The sequence below is a fragment of the Haliotis asinina genome, chromosome 3 (assembly GCF_037392515.1).
Source record: "Haliotis asinina isolate JCU_RB_2024 chromosome 3, JCU_Hal_asi_v2, whole genome shotgun sequence".
Taxonomy (NCBI): domain Eukaryota; kingdom Metazoa; phylum Mollusca; class Gastropoda; order Lepetellida; family Haliotidae; genus Haliotis; species Haliotis asinina.
Genome location: NC_090282.1, coordinates 49169522 through 49188953, shown reverse-complemented (window position 1 = coordinate 49188953; position 19432 = coordinate 49169522). Strand labels below are relative to the sequence as shown.

At 37.8% G+C, this 19432-nt stretch overlaps 2 protein-coding genes across 2 annotated transcripts in view; one reads left to right on the top strand and one right to left on the bottom strand.

Annotated features, from left to right (window-relative positions):
- LOC137278146 (5'-deoxynucleotidase HDDC2-like) overlaps positions 1–8524 on the bottom strand; it is a 35272-nt gene extending 26748 nt beyond the window's left edge. Inside the window, exon 1 of the mRNA XM_067810316.1 lies at positions 8425–8524. Coding sequence (XP_067666417.1) covers positions 8425–8481 — 57 coding nt within the window. The 5' untranslated portion in view covers positions 8482–8524. The remainder of the gene's footprint in view (positions 1–8424) is intronic.
- A 74-nt stretch (positions 8525–8598) lies between these two features.
- LOC137278147 (small ribosomal subunit protein bS1m-like) lies at positions 8599–17280 on the top strand. Its single transcript, XM_067810317.1, has 2 exons — positions 8599–9053; positions 17026–17280. Exons 1-2 carry the CDS (start codon positions 8614–8616, stop codon positions 17177–17179), a joined length of 594 nt encoding a protein of 197 aa, XP_067666418.1. The 5' UTR covers positions 8599–8613; the 3' UTR covers positions 17180–17280.
- Positions 17281–19432: the final 2152 nt, after the last annotated feature.

The following is a 19432-nucleotide window of genomic DNA, read 5'->3' as shown; positions in this document are numbered from 1 at the left end:
GCGAGATCTGTGTCAGTGACCTGAATATTTTGAAAGTCCCTTTGATCCCTAAATAGTAGCTGTTCTGGTTGGTAAAATCTACTTAACCGTCTGGCGTTTGATTGGACAGTCATTGGTCACTCAAAGGTTACTTGACACAACCTTCTTCTAGGTTTTGTTAGACTCAGTGGTGGAGTATAACAAAATACACTGAGACTAAGTTTACTTAGACTGATTCGTAATAAATCTTTATGACTAAACAATTCTATGACATCGTTCCATGTCTAGCAGTGATTTGATGATATCTTTTAATATATATGATAATCAAATATCCTTTAATGATGTTCTCAAGGTATATTCTGTAACAATGAAATGCTGAAAATAAATTCATATTTCATAATATTTTCATTCTCAAACAATCTCTGAATACAGAATAGTACCTAAAAGGCAAATAACTCCTCTGAACCTGTGATTTACATGCATAAACATCCATTCATTAATACACTCTCCCATGTGGGAACAACTCTCAAATTGTACATGTATATATAATACAATGCAGACCAGTTATGCCAGAAATTATATGAGCATAAAGTATTATAACATTAATGTAATGATACACCACTTCAATATGCCTAAATAACTACTGATAAGGCACATACCCCAATATATAAATGGACTTGTCCTAAAGTCAGTCAAATTCAAAAACTATATCAAAACACAGAATTTTAAGTAAAGTAGTTCAAAGAACCATGAATGAAACCTCTTACATAATAACAGTCCTTGCCATTGCACAAACACTGCTTACCCATATAACAAATTGCCAACATAATACAATCACTGAAACATACAGTAATGGAACCTTCCAAAGCTTGCATGTGACATGCACATATTTGAAAATAGAAATACAGTACTCCATAAGTTGCAAGTACTAATGAATAGTAGTCATTAAACATATTGTGAACATTCTTTAGGGTAATGTATAAATTCCGACCTGAAGTGTAAATTCTCCACAAAATAATAAGAGGGGCAAATATTCTATGACAATTGCATACTCCACGGATATGTTCTCTGTGCACAAAAAATCTGTACATGGCAAAAGGCACCACTTGAGGTTCTGATTTTGCAAAAATATTGAACGGTTTTTTGAGTTCTGCTCCGGAAACGAAGCCCATCCCACCATGAGACTAACACCAAAACGTTCCATGGAAAAACAAAAAACTAAAAATGCCAAAAATCTGGAAGCAGCACCAAACAAATCTGTACTAGATTATTCAGATTAAAGAACAGATCTCTGTCCCCACTGACATTTGCTCCAGAGTGATCCCCATAATCTCCATGGTGACAGTAGATGGGTGTTTGGCAGCATCCATCTTTTTGTGGAAAGGAGCATGCTGGATACTGTTTTGAGCACATTTCATGTGACAGATGTCTGCAAACACAATTTTTCCCATATGTATGGAGAAGCAGGACATTGACACATCACTGAACCAGACATTTCTCCATCACCGGTGTGGCCATATACCAGTGATGCTAATCAGTCAGAATTATGCCTCAAATTGGTTGTCTTGGACCTGTGGCTTATTGACTGTCACTGTCCCATTGTCTGAGCTGTAACATAATCAAGGTATTCCCATAGCTGTAAAAGTAGCCATGGTGAGGCTATCAAGTACACAAGTTCTCTGGACTACCAGGACAGCCACGGTTTCAGTCATGTGTCCATCGACAACATTTTGAAAGACATGAAAAGTGCAAATTCCAAATCAATGGCTCTTATGCTGTTCCCACCTGGCTGTTCTCGTCTGACGTGGCTCCAGCATTGTGGGACATAACATCACTCTCCCTCGGTCATGTTCCCCTTGTGTTCAAACATGCTTTAGTCATGCCTATACTCAAGAAAATTGGATCTGATCCCAACCAGTTCAAAAACTCTCGACCTGTGTCAAACTTGTCATTTGTTTCTAAATGTCTAGAGAAGGTTGTAGCTGCTCATATCAAACACCCTGTGGAGATAAATCAGTTCAGAGGGTCCTTCAAATAAGCATACAAATCATCCAATAGTACAAAACACAGGCAAACTGTAGCGCAAACGGGTTGCACGGCATAGAGAAAAATAGGCAATATGGTATTTCATTTTTATTTCTGCTTCTTCTTGTTGGCAGGGGGAATGGAGGAAAAGAACGATCAGAATACCACAAGGGGCACTCAAAATGTTGAATAAAACATATTTCACATGAGTAATTATTAAATATGGGGTTGGAAATCTGAGAGCACGACCAAGTGAGGAAATGGGAGTGTACCTTTGATAGTGGCGATATTTTAATTTGACGTGAAAAATATTTTATGATCCGAAGTGAGGAAAGTATGTTGCCAACCTTAGCTCGCTTCACTCGCATATAAGAAGACTTGTCATATTCTCTATGCTGCGCAACCCCATTTGTGCTACAGTTTGCCTGTGCACAAAAAACAGCCCTTGCTAGAGTTCACAATGACATTATGGTAAATATGGGTCAACAAAAAGTCACAGCACAAGCTCTTCTTGATTTGTCAAGTGCCTTTGACACTGCTGAGCACAATACTCTACTTCACAGACTTGAGACTCGTAGCAGTTTAACTGGCACTGCCCTAAAGAGGATTCAATCCTACCTCTCTGACTATACCCAAACAGTATCCATGATACCTACTCTCAAAAATCAGCTCTGTTCAGTGTGTCACAAGGTTCAGTTTGGGGGCCACTTCATTTCACAATTTACATCCTACCTGTACATAATTCGAAAACATTTTCTGGATCTCCATCTGTATGCAGATGACACTCAACTGTATGTCAGCTTCAGATCACTGAACTTTCATGCAACATCTCAAAACTTGAACAGTGCATTCAGAAAATAAGAGCATGGATGTAACAAACTTTCTTTAAATGAAGACAAAACAGAATTTCTTCTAATTGGATCCAAATGCCAGCTCAGAAAGCTACAATCTGACTCCATGTGTCTTCATATTGGTGATGCTGAGGTTTTGCCCTCTCAGTGCACAAAATCTGCGAGTAAAAAAATTCTTGAATCCATCATGTCCATGCATGCCCATAGAGTAAGGCTTAATCACTTAACATATGTACTTTTGATAGTAACAAACAAACCCATTTTAATTGAAATGGAGACCCAGGGAGATCAGGGATTCAGAACCTGAGCAAATCTAGACTTGCTTCATTTAAAGGTTTTAGCACTGCAGAGAGCCAAAATAATGTGGTTCGGGGACTGTGAGACAGACTAGGACACCCATATTGTTTCTATCAAAAAGCTTGCTACTATAGCATTTTCAACATGAGCAGAATACACAACTATCTTCACATTCAAACCTGACAAAACGTTGATGCACCGCCTAGTACCTTCAAAACGTGACTATTGCAACTCTCTGTACACCAACGCACACACGTCATCCAAATCAATTCAGAAACTTCAGCGAATTCAGAATTCAGCAGCTGTATCTCCCGTTGTTCCTGCTATGACCATACCTCTCCTGTGCTTAAGTCACGTCAATAGCTTCCCATCTCTGCAAGAATCAACTTCAAACTCCTCATCCTTACTCACAACTGTCTCTACAATAAAAACTTTTGATTCTGCCTAAAACAACTTATATCCCCTAACTAAAATCAGCAGAATATCAGTTCCTCCAGTGACTCTCTCTTCACTCAGCCAAACTCACTAAATGGGCTTTACAAACACGTCTTCTCTTTCATCAGCCAACGACTCTGGAATTCACTGCCCACAAACCTCAGAAATATAACCACTGAAAATGCCTTTAAATCATAACCCTTTAACATGTTCCAGTTTAATCACTGTATTTACATCACTGAGCATCTGTAGGGTGGACTCTAAATGGACTGAGATTTGGTTCTGACTACAGTGTATTTACATAAGTTTGTAATCCCAGGCAACTTCCTTGAATGATGGAGTCTTGGTGAGGAGTGAGGGGCCGACACAGAGGTAAGCTGCCTGAAGTTCTAGTGTTAGAAACAAGACAGGGTATTAGTAATGTAGTTCCCGCCATCTGATGCATACTTCCAAAAGATGAAGTATTTTTTGCTGCAGTTTGCTCTTACAACAAGCAGTTGTCACTAAACTGTCATAATTCCCCACTGCAAATCATCAAATCAAACACACAAAAAAAATAAAGGTGAAGGTCGTGGTTTAAGAATATGTTAAATGTCAACAAAAACATGATCAGTCAACCTCTCACGACATCTCTTGAATACATCCTAAATCCCATATCTCTACAGTCTTAAGTCTCATAAAAAGTGGACATCATATCATGATTTTGCAAATTTTAAATGACTTTCTGAATTCTTTCCTCTTGCTCCCTAATGAAGAAAACATATAGGTTGAATGAACTTGAACTGAAAGAAAATTACTCGAAAGTGTGATAGGTGAGTGAATGAGTTGCAAGGTCTTGTGTTCTTGTGGTTTTGTGCTTTGTTAGAAAATACTACTGTTTTTCTGTTGTCAAACAAAGTTTTCTTCCAAAAGACCTTAAAGTCCCCTGATCTATTGCCTTGTCCTGTAACAGGGGAAACAGGAAATGAAAAACAGCAGTATAAGTACTCTTATCCTCAGTACTTTTCATTACACTTCACTACTGAGTCTAACAAAACCTTATGGGAGGTCACGTCAGGTAACATTTTGAGACTGACCAATCAGAACACAGCTTACGAAAATGCACATTCACACACACCTTTCGAGCTTTTTGTCTTGATGAGGTTCGTACCCGAACAATTCCGATTGCTATTTAGCGTACGCTCGCTTCCGGGTGATGCACACGGCGTACATACAATCATGATAACGGTGAGTAAACAGTTGCTGAAAATTGTGTTTTTGGCAAAATTCAAGGATGTTATCTTGAGGAAATATTAGCTAATGGTAACCATGTCAACAGAAACCCAAAAGCGTATATATACTGCAGGTCAAATAAGTCTGTTATATGCGGATTTTTGTTTGTGGAGAGATCTGTGTCAGTGAACTGAATATTTTGAAAGTCCCTCCGATCCTTAAATAGTAGCAGTTGTCTGATTGGTTAAACCTATTTAACCATCTCGCGTTTGATTGGACGGTCATTGGCCACTCGAAGGTTACCTGACGCGACCTTCTTCTAGGTTTTGTTAGACTCAGTGGTCTCGGAGTGTAACGAAATATACTGAGACTAAGTTTACTTAGACTGTGAAAAACAGTCTCTTGATATCTTGCTCTGTACCTGTTTAAACACACAAATATTTTCAAGACCTGCTTTGACCTTGACATGAATGTAATGGTGTATTAAATATGCAAAAATAGGAAATAAGAAATTGCTTATAAAAAAAAAATTCAAGAGAAGTCTTGAAAATCTATGAAGAAAATACAGTGAACCATTCTTGACAATGTTCACATGCTGAAATCTTCAAAGTGAAGATCACCAAAATTGACTGGGCCTTGAGCTTGGTATCAAACATGAAGAAAATCCAGTAAATGGCTCTTGAGGGATCTCGCTGACAAGCTTAACATGTAGGTAAACATGCTGAAATCTTAAAAATGTCTCTGTGGCCTTGAAAATTATGTGAAGATCACAAAAATCTACTGGGCCCTGTGCCGTCCCTAGATGAAGCTTGATGTCAAATATGAAGAAAATCCTGAGAATGGTTGACAAGGGTAAAACATTAAGAAGGGGTGACAAGGGCAAAACATTAGAGTTCCCTCGTGACCTTGAAATGAAGGTCAAGGTCACCAAACGACTGGGATCCTTAGTATACTGTGATGAACCTAGCTACCAAGTATAGAAAAAATCTAGTCAAAGATTGTTAAGATATTCTATGTACGGATGGACAGAGCCTATATCCCCTACCTGGCACTAGACGTGCAGAAGGGGATAACAAATGGTTGACATGCATTACACCCGACATCTAGCTACATATATTGGATAATGTCCCTGTCATACTATCACGCTGAAACAATGATTACTTAATTCTTAATTAATGCTCACTTACCAGGCATGAGCAGAGACTACTGGACTGACGAGCAGATGTGATGTGTGACCACACCAGTTGAATTTGTATACGAGACTGAGAAAAAGAGCTAAGCAAGTCTTAAATCAGGGATCAAGACAATATTCACACTTTAGAAGAGGGAAGGATCAGAAGGTCCAGAAACATGAACTTGAGGTAGAAGAATTGGTCTCTCACGAGGTCAGAAGAGAAGTAATGGTAAGGAGTCCATGGAAACTAAAGAAATCATCAGTCATACAGTCAGAATAAGCCCTTTACATGTTGTGATAATCTTCATCCAAGGTGTCAGACTAGTGGTCAGTTATGTCATGTATGTAACAAAATCGGACACTATGCCAGGATGTGTACAAGCAACAGAAAACAAAATGTTCAGTGTGTAAAGACAGAAGTTTTGTCTGATGATCAGGCAAGTGAATTCTATATTGCATCTGTCAGCTGTGAAGATGATAATTATGCATTGATGGTTATAGAGTATGTTCAAGACACACCTGTTGAATTCAAAGTTGACACCTGTACAGACACAGGTGGAGAAACGTATGACAAATTCTTCTATAAACCTAAGTTAGTAACACCAGACTGAGAATTTTCAGGACATTAACACAAAATAAATAAACAATTGTCACTGAAGACTGAATAAATATTGCAGAGATTTCTTTATCTCTTAGCCAGTTAAAGGACAAGGTAATACCCAGACATTGTTGCTGTAACTTTAGATCCTTTTAAATTTAATATCTGCATTTACATATTTGCATTTGGTTTTAATTTATTTGTTGTAGCATTCAACAGAATCTGTAGGACAGACAACATACACGAGGTCACACATATCGCATGTGTGAAATATGATTCATGATGGCAATATATACAATGTTTGGATATTACAGTCATGTTATAAATTCACTATACCTACCAGCTGATCATGGTGCTTTTTTATAAAGTTTCAAATTGCATACAAATATAACAATAAACTAATTTGGATTAGAAGACAAAATATAAAGACATAGATTTATTTTTCAGTCCTCGCAGTTTTCACCACTGGCAGATGATTAAACTTCAAAATGTTTTCATTTGTTTACATAATAATGAAGTAAAAATGATTTCAACTTTGTTCATCAGTCTGTACTAATACTATGAATTAAGCATACGAATTCTGGGATATCATCAGGGCTCTCAGGGGAGAAAAACAATAACAAAAGAAGCAACCAGTCCACGGAAACTGCTCTTAATCACTGCCCCTTTAGAGTAAATGTTTATTGGACACCAAGGCTAAAATTGTTGAAAAAGTTCATTTTATCTAAAATGGTAGAGATGTCCTTTATAAGCCACGTTCAGAGCCTACAGGACTTGTGAGCACATGCAGCAAGGGACAGCGCCATCCCAATTTGTATGCCATGTTGACTTACTGAAATCAGTAATGGATCCCCAATATGAAGATCACAAGTTCCAGAATTCCATGACAGTCCCATACCCAAACCCTAAGTCTAACCCTTACCAAATATTTTTAAGACCCGCTTTGACCTAGAATATAGAATAGAATATATTGACAGAAGAGGCACAAAAATGGCTGACCTGTACACTATAATGCATTCTTACTGCTAAGAAAAAGAAAATAAACCAATAAACTCCAGTTCTGTGTAATGATCCAAATTAATGAAAGAAATAAAAGAAAAAAACATATGTGCATACTAGTTCCCATTTATAATTCATTTCATTCCAAAAGTTACATTGAAACCGAAATATGAAATAAACACAATTTCTGATTTCTGAGTAATGATGCAAATTTCTGAATGAAGAAAAACATATATGTACACTAGTTCCAACTTATAATTCATCTTGTTCCAAAACTTACGTTGAAATAATCTGTCACAGATACCCTGAATTAAATATAGCCAAGAAAGCCATGCAAGTCTAGAACATGTAGCAAGTATAGATTTCCAAAACTTTCTGAAAATAAAGAAAGTATCAGGCGTTTTTTTCATTATATTTTACTATGAGTTTTCCTGTAAAAATATGTTCATTTAAGAGACTAGTTATTAGTCCACTGAAATATGGTACTACATATATTTGAATAAAAGTGCTTTCATATCCGCTTGCTATAAACTGCCCCGCTGTCCTTGTCCTACACAAACTAGCATACATCGTTCAGCTTACTCAATGAGTAGGAGGAGCATGTAGGTACCACGCCAGGAACTGTCTGACGTCAAAGAGGATTGTTTCTGATAAGTTTCACAAATTACGTCATTTGGCATTGTAATGTAATTTGTAACGTTCTGGTGCTGTTACTCTGTAGGTAAACCGCGAATATTCAAAACCCGAAAACGTTCACAAGCTTATTCACACTTTTCTATGTGATACCCTAAATACTGATGGCATTCTGATATCAATGGTGTGACATATACACTACTTTAAACTATTAGAATAACCTTTAGCTTTCCGACCAATGACATGAATTCCATCATCTTTGCAAAGTTGTCACTCATGATCACTGATGACTTGTTCAGTTTTCGTCGGGCACGCCGATGTGATGACTAAGTTTTCACTCGAACCAATCATCCATTCCGTTAGTTACTGCAATACAGTAAAAGCCGTTTTCATTGGATACCTAATCAAACATGGCCGCTTCCATGTTATACAGACTCCATGCTCTCAGCAAAACGTCAGTGTTGACATTGACCAAATGTCGTTTCGGTTCAGGGAGTGGTAAAAGCACAACTATTACAGTTGAAGAATCTTCTAGGAGGGAAAAGACTGAGTCAGTCACCACTGAGTATGGAGAATCATTACCCGGAGAAAAGGCATTGCTTGGTTTTGCACGGGCTATGGGGAAAATAACTGAAGAACAGATCCGAATTAATACAAGAGAGCATGAGGAAATAGATTCGCAAGACGAAACATTTGCTTCCATTCTCCGAAAGTCAAAGTTGATGCAGATTGGTGATCCATCGAATCGTGTTGTTGCAGCAACAATAATGGAGACTGTTGGGGATGATCTTTACATTGACTTTGGATGTAAATTCCACTGCGTGTGCGAAAAGGCAAAGCTAAACCCAGAGTAAGAAAATGTTTGTTAAAAGGTCGCATGCTTTTATGGACGAAATAGGAAATGTCAGAACTATAAGAATGATATAACTCAGTACAGTTACAGAATACCGGATATGTTGTGTCACGTCAATTTAGTTCTATTTCTGGCAGTTAGATTATCACGTCTTAACTACATAGGCGCTCGACTCTGATATATTTGGAAGTATGACCTAAGTGAGAACATATGCCCGGAAGAAAATAAATCTCAGGCTACAGACCAGCACCAAATAGCGAGTCTCTGTTTGGATATTGTAGATGCATGTTAAAAGAGGTGGGAATTATAGAAAACGCAGTCCATTTCTGGATATTCATTTGCTAATGATTCCTTAAAGGGGCACAAATGCGGAGCAATTTCCGTGGACTGGTGTAAACTTTTGTTATTGTTTTTCTCCTGTGAGTACCCGGATGATATCCCAGAATTCGTGACTGGTTCGTGACCTCTGCTGCGCAGTCCGTAGGCGCAACTGATAGTTTAATTATAGACAGATCAACTGAGGTGAAGTCATTTTTTACTTCATAACAAATGTATTATGAAAACAAATGAAACACTTTGAAGGTTAATCATCTGCCAGTGGTAGAAATGGTAAAAAACTATTAGGACGGAAAAATAACGAAGCCAATGTACGTCTCTATATTTTGCCTCATAACCCTAATTAGTTTATTGTCATATTTGTATGATTCTGAAAATTAACAAAAGAACACACGATCTGCTTATACTCATAGTAAATTTCTAACATAACAGCAACATTTATACATTGTATAGATTGCCAATGTGCATCCTATTTCACACACATACGCGATCTAGTGTCTGTTTTCTGTCCTACAGATTCTGCTGAATGCTACAATAAATACATTAAAACAAAATGCAAATACTGAATGTAAAACAGACTAATTTTATAGCAACAATGTCAGGCTACTACCTTGTTCAGGAGTGTATCCATCAATATCCACGTAAAAGAAATCGTATTCCATTCATCTGCAGCTGGTAAATAATCCTGCTCTGTGTCGCGTGTCTTACAACTGTCTCATTTGCGGAAAAGTAACACATCGTTTCACGTCTTTCGTTGATGAAAACCAGATAAACCTCTCATTGGTCTCCCAAGATAGCACACCTGGCAACTAGTTGTATGATGTCCACTATTCTAAGTAATTTAGTTAACCAATAATGAGCAATCAATCAATCAACGCAAGGGTGGTTAATTCTTTGAAGGGAGTTTTTTTTTTTTTTGCACTCACACTTTACGACAGGGTGTTTTCATCTACACACTCTGCCTTTTGACAAATCCGCTAGAAGATAAAAGTAATTAATCAATCAGTGTGTTATCGGTTAATCCTTTGATCGATGTTTGCTTTTGTAACTCAGCTGATAAACCCTCTTGCATCACTTACATGCACATATTACATAACATACAATACATTTGCCATTACAGACCTTAATTTATAATGTTGAGTATTTACTCCAGACAGGAGAAATGCCAAATGAAAACCTTTGTTGAGTAACCGAAGTGGTGTTACTACTAATTATACCTGTTAAAAAATCATTAAGGGAATGATGACAAATAACACGTGTATTTACACCATCAAGCGCGAGTTACAGCAAGGAAGATGTAATCTCTGTGTCGCATACAGCCTGAAAACACTTATGGGCCGAAACTGTTTTGAGGATACCAAGGGAATTTCGTTACATAAGGAATACACACTGGCATTTGGTGTGTACTTTGGTAAATAGGTGAAATAAGGGGTTTTTTACGTAAGAAAATTTTCAGATTTCTCTACCAAAGGCAAAGTCATCGTTTTTTGTTTACGAATTCAAATAAATCAACTTTGTGTTTTTATTATCATAAATAAGAAACCACTGTAGCTACCATAGCTACCAAAATTTACGTATGATATTTGCTATCACAGCTCAACCAACACTCAAAACTACCTAAATATAAAGCTTTGCAATCTTCCGTACTGAAACAAATGGCTTGCTACGTGCCTGTAGACATCATATTTTGATGTAACATGATTAAATATCGAGGTTAGAAACGCAGAAATAGGATCAAATTGGATCAGAAACTATACCATCCAAGCATCCTAAAAGTACTACACTGCTGGGATATTTGGTTACGATCGGACAAGGAATACCATGGATATTTTTAAACAAATGGCATATGATGGGCATCCGGCCTCCTGACTATTTAGGTGAAAAAATTCTGCTGATATGGACAGGAGCCCACTTCCTTTGTCCGTCATGGTCGAAGGAGCGGGCGCTGACCAAATTGCAGTTTGGTTTCGTAATTAGACCGTTGGCGAGAAACATTATTCGTTCCGCATCAGTGCCCCTTTAAAAATAAAATGGAAGTTTATTCAACATTGGACATCAAGAATGTAGTGAAGCCGACCACATTTGGACACCCCTCGCATATCAAACAGCACCTAACATGGTGTCTTTTGCTATTTCCACATTGTTGTCATATCTATTTTGCTTGGTTTCAATGCAAATGGTTTGAACTCAAAGCGAAGGGTGACCTTTGTGTCCAGAGTACAGCTGAAAAACTGTTCAATATCTTTTGACTGTTCAACATAATTTAAAGTGGTGCCTTTTGCTACTTGCATATTTTTGTCATTTTTGTTTTTCTTGGTTTCCATGTAAGCATGTGAGGCAGATCTCAAGGTGGTGCCCTTTGCTATTTGCAGATCTTTGTCATTTTTATCCCCCCGGCATGTAATGTGGGTGGATATAGTTGAGACATTGTCAGTGCGCCCGTCCATCCATAATCATTTTCAAAGATTGTTCAATAATTTTAGACCAAAATTGCTAGGTATAATAATCGCAACCTATAGTAATTGTAATTTTTGCTGTTTACAGATTTTTGGCATTTTTATTTATTTTTTTGTTTTTCCATGGAACATTTTGGTGTGAGTCTAATGGTGGGGTGGAGCAGAACTGAAAAAACATGTAATTGTGTTGTGAAAAACTTGGTAGATACAGTGGAAGCTGTCAAAACCGGCATCTTTCCAATCTGGCAAGTTGTCAACACTGGCATAAAATCTCAAGCCCATCCGTGGTTTGTTTATTATCATCAGCTCTACAATCCAGCACATTGTGAACACCAGCTTATTTCTTCAGTCCCAATGAGTCCCAGTTTAGACAGATTCTGTTATATATCAATCAGAACCTGAAGCGGTGCCTTTTGCTATTTACAGGTTTTTGTGATTTATTATTTTCTTGGTTTCCTTGGAAATGTTTCGTTCTTAGTCTCCAGATGGAGGTTTTACGTTGCATGTGACCTTTTTGGTTTTCTGTTTTGGGGGGTGGGGGTGGGGGGAGTTGGGGAAGATGGGTTGTTTTGGGTTTTTTTGTTGTTGTTTTTTTTGGGGGATGGGGGGTGCTCCATGGGTGGTTGAAGTTTCCATACTCACACAAAGTTCAAGGCTGATATAGGTTTGAGGTCCGTCCATCTGAATATGATCAGGACAGATTTTTTCAGAAACTGATATGGAAACCAAATTTGATGTGTGTCTTAAGATTATGATCCTTATCATTTGTCCCCTGTGCAGCATCCCCACATTAGGGACAGATTTCCTTAGAATCTATTATGGATAGGGAAACCAGTTTGGCATGATTCTTTCAGAGGTGTTGCCCTTGTCATGCTTTTCTGACTTTGTGCATGTTGTTTCTCAGTAACCATTAGGGAAAACCAACCATAGTTTCTGTTCTGGAAACATACACAAGAATGTACTTATCTTCATGATCTATTTTCTTGAAATGGTTGTACTTGTTATTATGGATGCTTCTTCTTATGCTTTCTCTTGCACACCCCTAACATCTCATCATAAATCATACTGTATGTCTTTAGGTAATTTGTACATGGACATTTATAAGTCATAGCAGCCTATTTGTATGAAAAATAAATAGTTACCAAAATAGGAAGAAAACACTGTGGTCTTGGATGCTCTTTTGGATGTAATTCAGATTTGTTGTTCTTACAAAAGTAAGTCTGTCATGTTTTTAAGCCATTGTGTACTTGATAAACTGTGAGACTTAACTTCACTCAAATCTCTTGATTTGTTGACATCTTTAAATGTCACTTGCAACCAGAAAAATCAAACATAATTAAAACACTGTTATCACTTATTCATTACATATAAAACGCATTGCTGATTATGAAAAAACAAATAAACAAAATTATAAACCTATAATGGCAAATCAAAAGTGCAATATTTTATACCATACCTCTGTCAGTTAGAGACTTGCTTCTTGCAGAGACTGGTACTCACATCGCAAATACATATTTTCATATCAGAGGTCTTTGCCATGTCTAACCATGGCTAGATATGAAGAACTAGTGACAGACGAAGGAAACATGGTTATCTATAGAGTAAAGATTATTAACAATGTAGGGGCCCTTGGCCCATTATACTTATACAAGATACACCGCATAACATAATGTAGCATCAGAAATATATATTATACATGTGACTGTACTAGAAAACATGATGATCGTAATCCACATCCTAGGAATACATAATTATGTAAGCCCTCATGATCCTGGTTTTCTGTTTTTGACTTCTTTTCTTCCAGTGTCTCTCGCATCTTTTTGTCTTGTTCTTCACTTATTCATACATGATGCCAAGGGTTCAAACTAAAGACTGAATTGTCACACTAGTGTCATGTCTCAGTATATTGTGAAACAACAGGGCCAGATTTTCGCAACCGTTTAATTTCGCGAACTTCGCGTCAGATTTCACGGCACGAGAATAAAAACATGCAATAAAATAGATATATCACACACTCTATTCAGGTAAGTCAAAGACACAAAAACAATACAGGTGTCATTGCTCAATCACGTGTCACCGCTGGGCTAACCTGGATTAACACGACTCAATCATGTTCTATTTTCATTGCTCTAACACCTAATTAAAAAAGAATAATTCTGAAATCAATTACATTAATTTGTTGTTAAATCACTTTGCAAATCTGTTTATTTTATAACAGCTCAATGGTCACGGACCTATGTGTCGTGTAAAAACATTTAGAGACGCCCCTGTAACAAGATCACCTTGCGAAAATAAGAAGGCGCGAAAAGGTTTAGTGAGCATCACTCGTGAAAATTTAAAGGCGTGGAAATAAGAATGTTTACAGTATCTAAACACATTGTTTTTGATAGACTGAGATATGGGTGTCCATAAAAAACAGCCCCGGTTAAATCTAAATCAATCCAAATCTTTCACTGTTCATTATGACATGTAATGCGGGGGGATGTAGTCAACACCTCGTCTGTATGTCTGTATGTAATCATTTTGTTTCCTTTCAAAACTTCAATATTTTTAGACCAAAATTGATGGATATAATATTCTGAACCTATAGTTATGCCTTTTGCTCTGTACAGATTTTTAGGGGTTTTTTTTTTTTTTTTTTTTTTTGGTTTTTTGGTTTTCCATGGAACATTTTGGGCTTAATCTAATGATGGGGTGGGCTTTGTTTCCGGAGTGTAACTCAAAACCCGTTCAATATTTTTCTGCGAAACTTGGTAGATATATCAATCAGGACCTGAGTGCTGCCCTCTGCTATTTACAGGTTTTTGTGATTAATCATTTTCCCATTTTCCATGGAAACATTTTGGACTTAGTCTCAAAATGGAGTTATGGGCTTATTTCCGGAGCACAACTCAAAAACATTTGATATCTTTCAACAGGTCTTGGCAGATATATGAGACAGATCTTGAAGTGGTGCCTTTTGCTGTTTATATGGCATATATATTTTTCATGATTTCCACTTAAATGATTCAAACTTAGTCTACAAAACATCAAGTAACTCTCAAATGGTTTGTCCTTTCAAATATGTGGGGGCTGGGGGAATATGTCATCTTCTGATGACTCTTGTCAAGATATTGACACAGTTCCCAGTTTGTTACGAAGGAGGAGTGCAAAGAAAGGGACAGCCAGCATGGTTGCTGAGCAAGGATGGAGATGACACTGTTACGAGGGAGGAGTGCGAAGAAAGGGACAGCGAGGTTGCTGAGCAAGGATGGAGATGACACAGCATAATAAATTAGTCGGCACTTACTGGTAAACACATGTAAGATGATCCATGACCTGACAAATGACCCCAGTTTGCATACTTGGGAACGCCCCACAGAACGATCCACTTGAAACAAGAGGGAGACAGGTTGTCTGATAAATATCGAGAAGTTCATTTTCCCCATGTGTTTCACACATGAATTGTTAGAGCACACTCGATTTGGGAACTGGTACAATCCCAATGAATTGAATCAACACAATATACTGAGCAAATATGTTTAGGACCATCGATCCATTTCAAGAAGCAAATGACATTTTCCTGGGTTTTTTTTAACAAAATTGTTGAATATCTAAAATGCTTGTCAATGCCCCAATCATCTATTTGTCTTATGCCTGAAATTGCAGTCTTATCATTCGAAGGAATATGCGGTGTTGTTTTAATGGATAAAGTTGACTTTTCGTCTGCTAAATATTAAATAGATAATAACTACATATAGTTAATTGTGTTTCATTTAACTTTTTAATATGTTAAAAGTTATCTGTTACTGAATGGTAACAGTAGCAAGACAGGTGTTACACAGTAGCGGTGTTGATTTCATGTCACGGTTAGCATGTATTGCACGTGCATAATCGTCAAACTACCTGTAGCAGCCAAGTGTTCTCGCCCAGTTCGTTGTATCGCCTCTCTTGTCACAAATGCGTTTAGTGCGCATGATCATCTAATATGTGTCTAGCAGTATGCACATGCTTTTCGAGCACCTGTCTTTCCCTTTCCCTGCACTCCTCCCTCATAACAAACAGGATTAAGGTTGATAAAAATGTTCATCATATTAGCAGCTTAATGATGAAACCCGTGTCTACATTCAAATTTTGGACTAGTGCATTATTTTGTGCACTGCTAAATGCCAGGCATAGTTGTTTGCCCAAGTTGTTTGCAAAATGGAAACTACTTCACATACTGGTTCTAACTGTACCAATATTTGGTACAGGTCTATGTAAATATAACACCTTAAAGAAACAATCACTAACTAAATCCATATCACTTAAACCCCCAAATCACATAACCATTGACAAGAACTGGCACAATTTTGACATCAGACATATGACATAACATATGAACTGGTAAGTTATGAAAGTTATTGACTTCAAACTTGAAGCACTTGATGACCTTAGTAGCTTGGAGGGCTGAAGTTTCCTTGGCAATATACCACCAGTCAGAATGTGAGGTATTTATAGGTAGGAACAGTATCCATTATTCAATAATTGAAAAGGAAGTTTTCGTGAAATAAGTTTGATGAACCATTGCCTATAACTTGTAAGTGCAAATGGGTTGGCACAGTGACTACTATGGCTTTATGACTTGTATGCTCAGCAAGCACAGCACTGTTACTGAACACTTGTATCAAACTGATTTAGGGAATCGGTCAGAGCCTTTGCTAAATTCCAGGAAAAGTCTAATGGATGCAACTAACATGGAACGGATTTTCCAATTCTGCAATTCGAAATTATGCACTGAACTCTATTATGTGTAAAACTTTTGAATTGTAAGTGTATCAGTTACTAATATTTTTTTATAAGTAAATACACAGAATGTGTTTTTATTAGAGATTAATAGAAAACATGATTTCTGCATCAACGGTGAAGTAAAAGGGAAACAATCATTTCAGATTACTCTTATTGTCGTGGGCTTCAGATTTGCTACAGCTATGTTCACTGGTCATTTGAAATTGTCAAAATAAAAGGAGACTAAGTGTGATTGGCTGAAAATTCAATTTGAAAATTCTAAGTGTATGTTATATTGAGAAATTTCACCTGAGACCAATTCAGCCTGATAAGAAGTTGGGAGGCATTTGCACATCCAACTGCCCAGTAAAGCATTAATTAATGAAACCATGAATTAAACATCCTTCCACATCATGCTTATTTATTTCCAGGAAGTATCATCGAGGTGTGGCTGTCAAGCTGCAGGTGAGGGACCTCGAGATGACATCTGCCTTCTTGGGCTCAGACAAACACATAACTCTACAGGAAGCTGATTCAGTACTGAAGGGGCTGCGGCGAACAGATGCTGATACAACTTTATATTGATAATAAAGACTTTCACTACAGTTGTGGTGTGTCTGCATTGGCAAGTTGTGCTTGCAGTTGTATGTAAATGAAATGGATTAAAGTAAATGTCTCAGATGAAAGTGTTGTGCTTCTAGTAAAGATTTTGGGTCACATATGTTTGAACTGTATTAGTGGAACCGATTTAGTTCATTTGCCTTCACTATTGAAAACAAAAAGAAAAATGCCCAAATGCCCAGATTTTCCTAGACACTGTGACATTTACAAGTTTTTGTGATTTATCATTTTCTGGTTTTCCATGGAAACGATTCAGACTTTGTCTCAAAATGGGTGCCTGAGCTTCGTTTCAGGAGCAGAACTCCAAAACTTCTTAGTATCTTTCTGGAAAACTTGGCAGATATGTGAGACACACCTTTAAGTTATGCCTTTTGCTATTTACAGATTTAAGTGATTCATCATTTTTGCATTTTCCATGGCAACGATTCTGACTTAGTCTCACTAGGGAGGGATGGGCTTTGTTTCTAGAACACAACTTGAAAACTTCTTAATATCCTACTGTGAAAAAATGAAATGCATAGCTGAAAATTGTTATCAGTTTATACACTTAAGGTCCAGTAATACAGGGCAGTCATGAAAGCCTGAATGAACATTAATGGTCCAATGTTGCAAGAAGTTGTACCTCACAAATGACAAGTGTTCCAAGGTCAAGGTCGCAGAGCAGTGAGTATCTTGTGTGGCCACCATTAGCATCAATGGTTGCTTGGCATCCCAGTGCCTGGGAATGAGTTGGTACTCTTCCCTCAGTGGCTTAGGGTCACACTGTCGCACACGACGATCCAATTCGCCAGACAAGAACCTGAATGCTGTTCTGGGCAAGGAAATCCCTGGTTATTCTTGCTGTATGCAGCCGAGCGTTATGATGCTGAAAAATGACATTCTGGCGGTTTAATGAAAGGAAGGACATGAGGCCTGTTGATTTCATCACGGTAACATCAAGTTGTCAAATTGCCCTGGACCTGAATGAGATCTGTCCTGCCACTGTATGAGATTCCAGCCCAAACCATGACACTATAACCTTCAAATCTCTCCACTTCCTGTACACAATTTGCAGCACAGCGTTGATTACGATGTTGATATACACGAGCTCTTCCGCCAGGACGTTGCACCATGTAACGGGACTCATCACTCCACCTTGCTATGGCCATGGGATATGTTGGCAACACCACTGTCTGAGTCGTCAATGTTGATGTGTAAGTACAAGTCCTCGCAAAGGTCTTCAGGAACGGATACCAGCTTCACATAATCGGTTCCTCACTGTCTGTCCTGGCACTACTGATGTTGTGGAGGATACGGTGGAGAACCTGTTCCGCAACTGTGAAAGCCAAAAAATACCCGTCTTGAGTGGGCATGGTCACACGGGGTAGATGCTGGTAGCGATGCCAAAGTCTTGCTATGGTACTCAGTGACACATTCAGCTGCCTTGCCATTCCCCCCCCCCCCCCCCCCCCCCCCCCGACATGTATTGGAAATGATGCATGGAATGTGCGTGCTAAACGAAACGTTCACAATTTATTGCATTTATTGAGGAAAACAGATTTTGGTTTGGTGCGTTTTGGCGAGTTGTCCTCAATGACCATGGATTCAAACTGGGAAATGTTTGCAGACAGCGTTCACCATGAATATACTGATTACATAGACACCAATGATTCAAATTCGAGGTACCTGGAAATATACTACCTATGCGTTTCTTGTTTTGAGTTGTTTATCTTTCAGCAAAACTCAGGTTTCCATTGAAACGATTCTGACTTAGCCTCAAAATGCAGGGATGGGCTTCGTTTCAGAAGCAAAACTCGAAAACTATTTAATATCTTTCTGCAAAACCTGACAGGTATGTGAGTCAAACCACAAAGTGGTGCCTTTTGCTATTTTCAAAGTTTTGGGGATATGTCATCTTCTGATGACTCTTGTTGCATTTTATTGATGTCATTACACAATTTTCAAAAAAACGACATTTATGTATGAGTTAATATATTTACATTGAAAATTGATTTCTCATCTCCCGTGGAAACTGACTGCAAACTGTAATCACGTGTACTGCACGAGGATCATGCATGAAATTGGTGAAAAAACATGTGAAGATATGCGTTTTGGCGTATAGTTTGATTAAGAAATCGCCAATTGTCACCTATTTTCATTAGTTACGGAATTCATGACAATAATCTTTTCAACGTTACAAATTTATTTTACAATGTATCTGTTCATGTGTAAACGGTA

Excerpts from the sequence above, each read along its gene's own strand:
- LOC137278147 (XM_067810317.1), top strand. The coding sequence starts at position 8,614 with ATGGCCGCTTCCATGTTATACAGACTCCATGCTCTCAGCAAAACGTCA. Across the intron at positions 9,054-17,025 it reads AAGGCAAAGCTAAACCCAGA|GAAGTATCATCGAGGTGTGG; the intron begins GTAAGAAAATGT and ends ATTTATTTCCAG.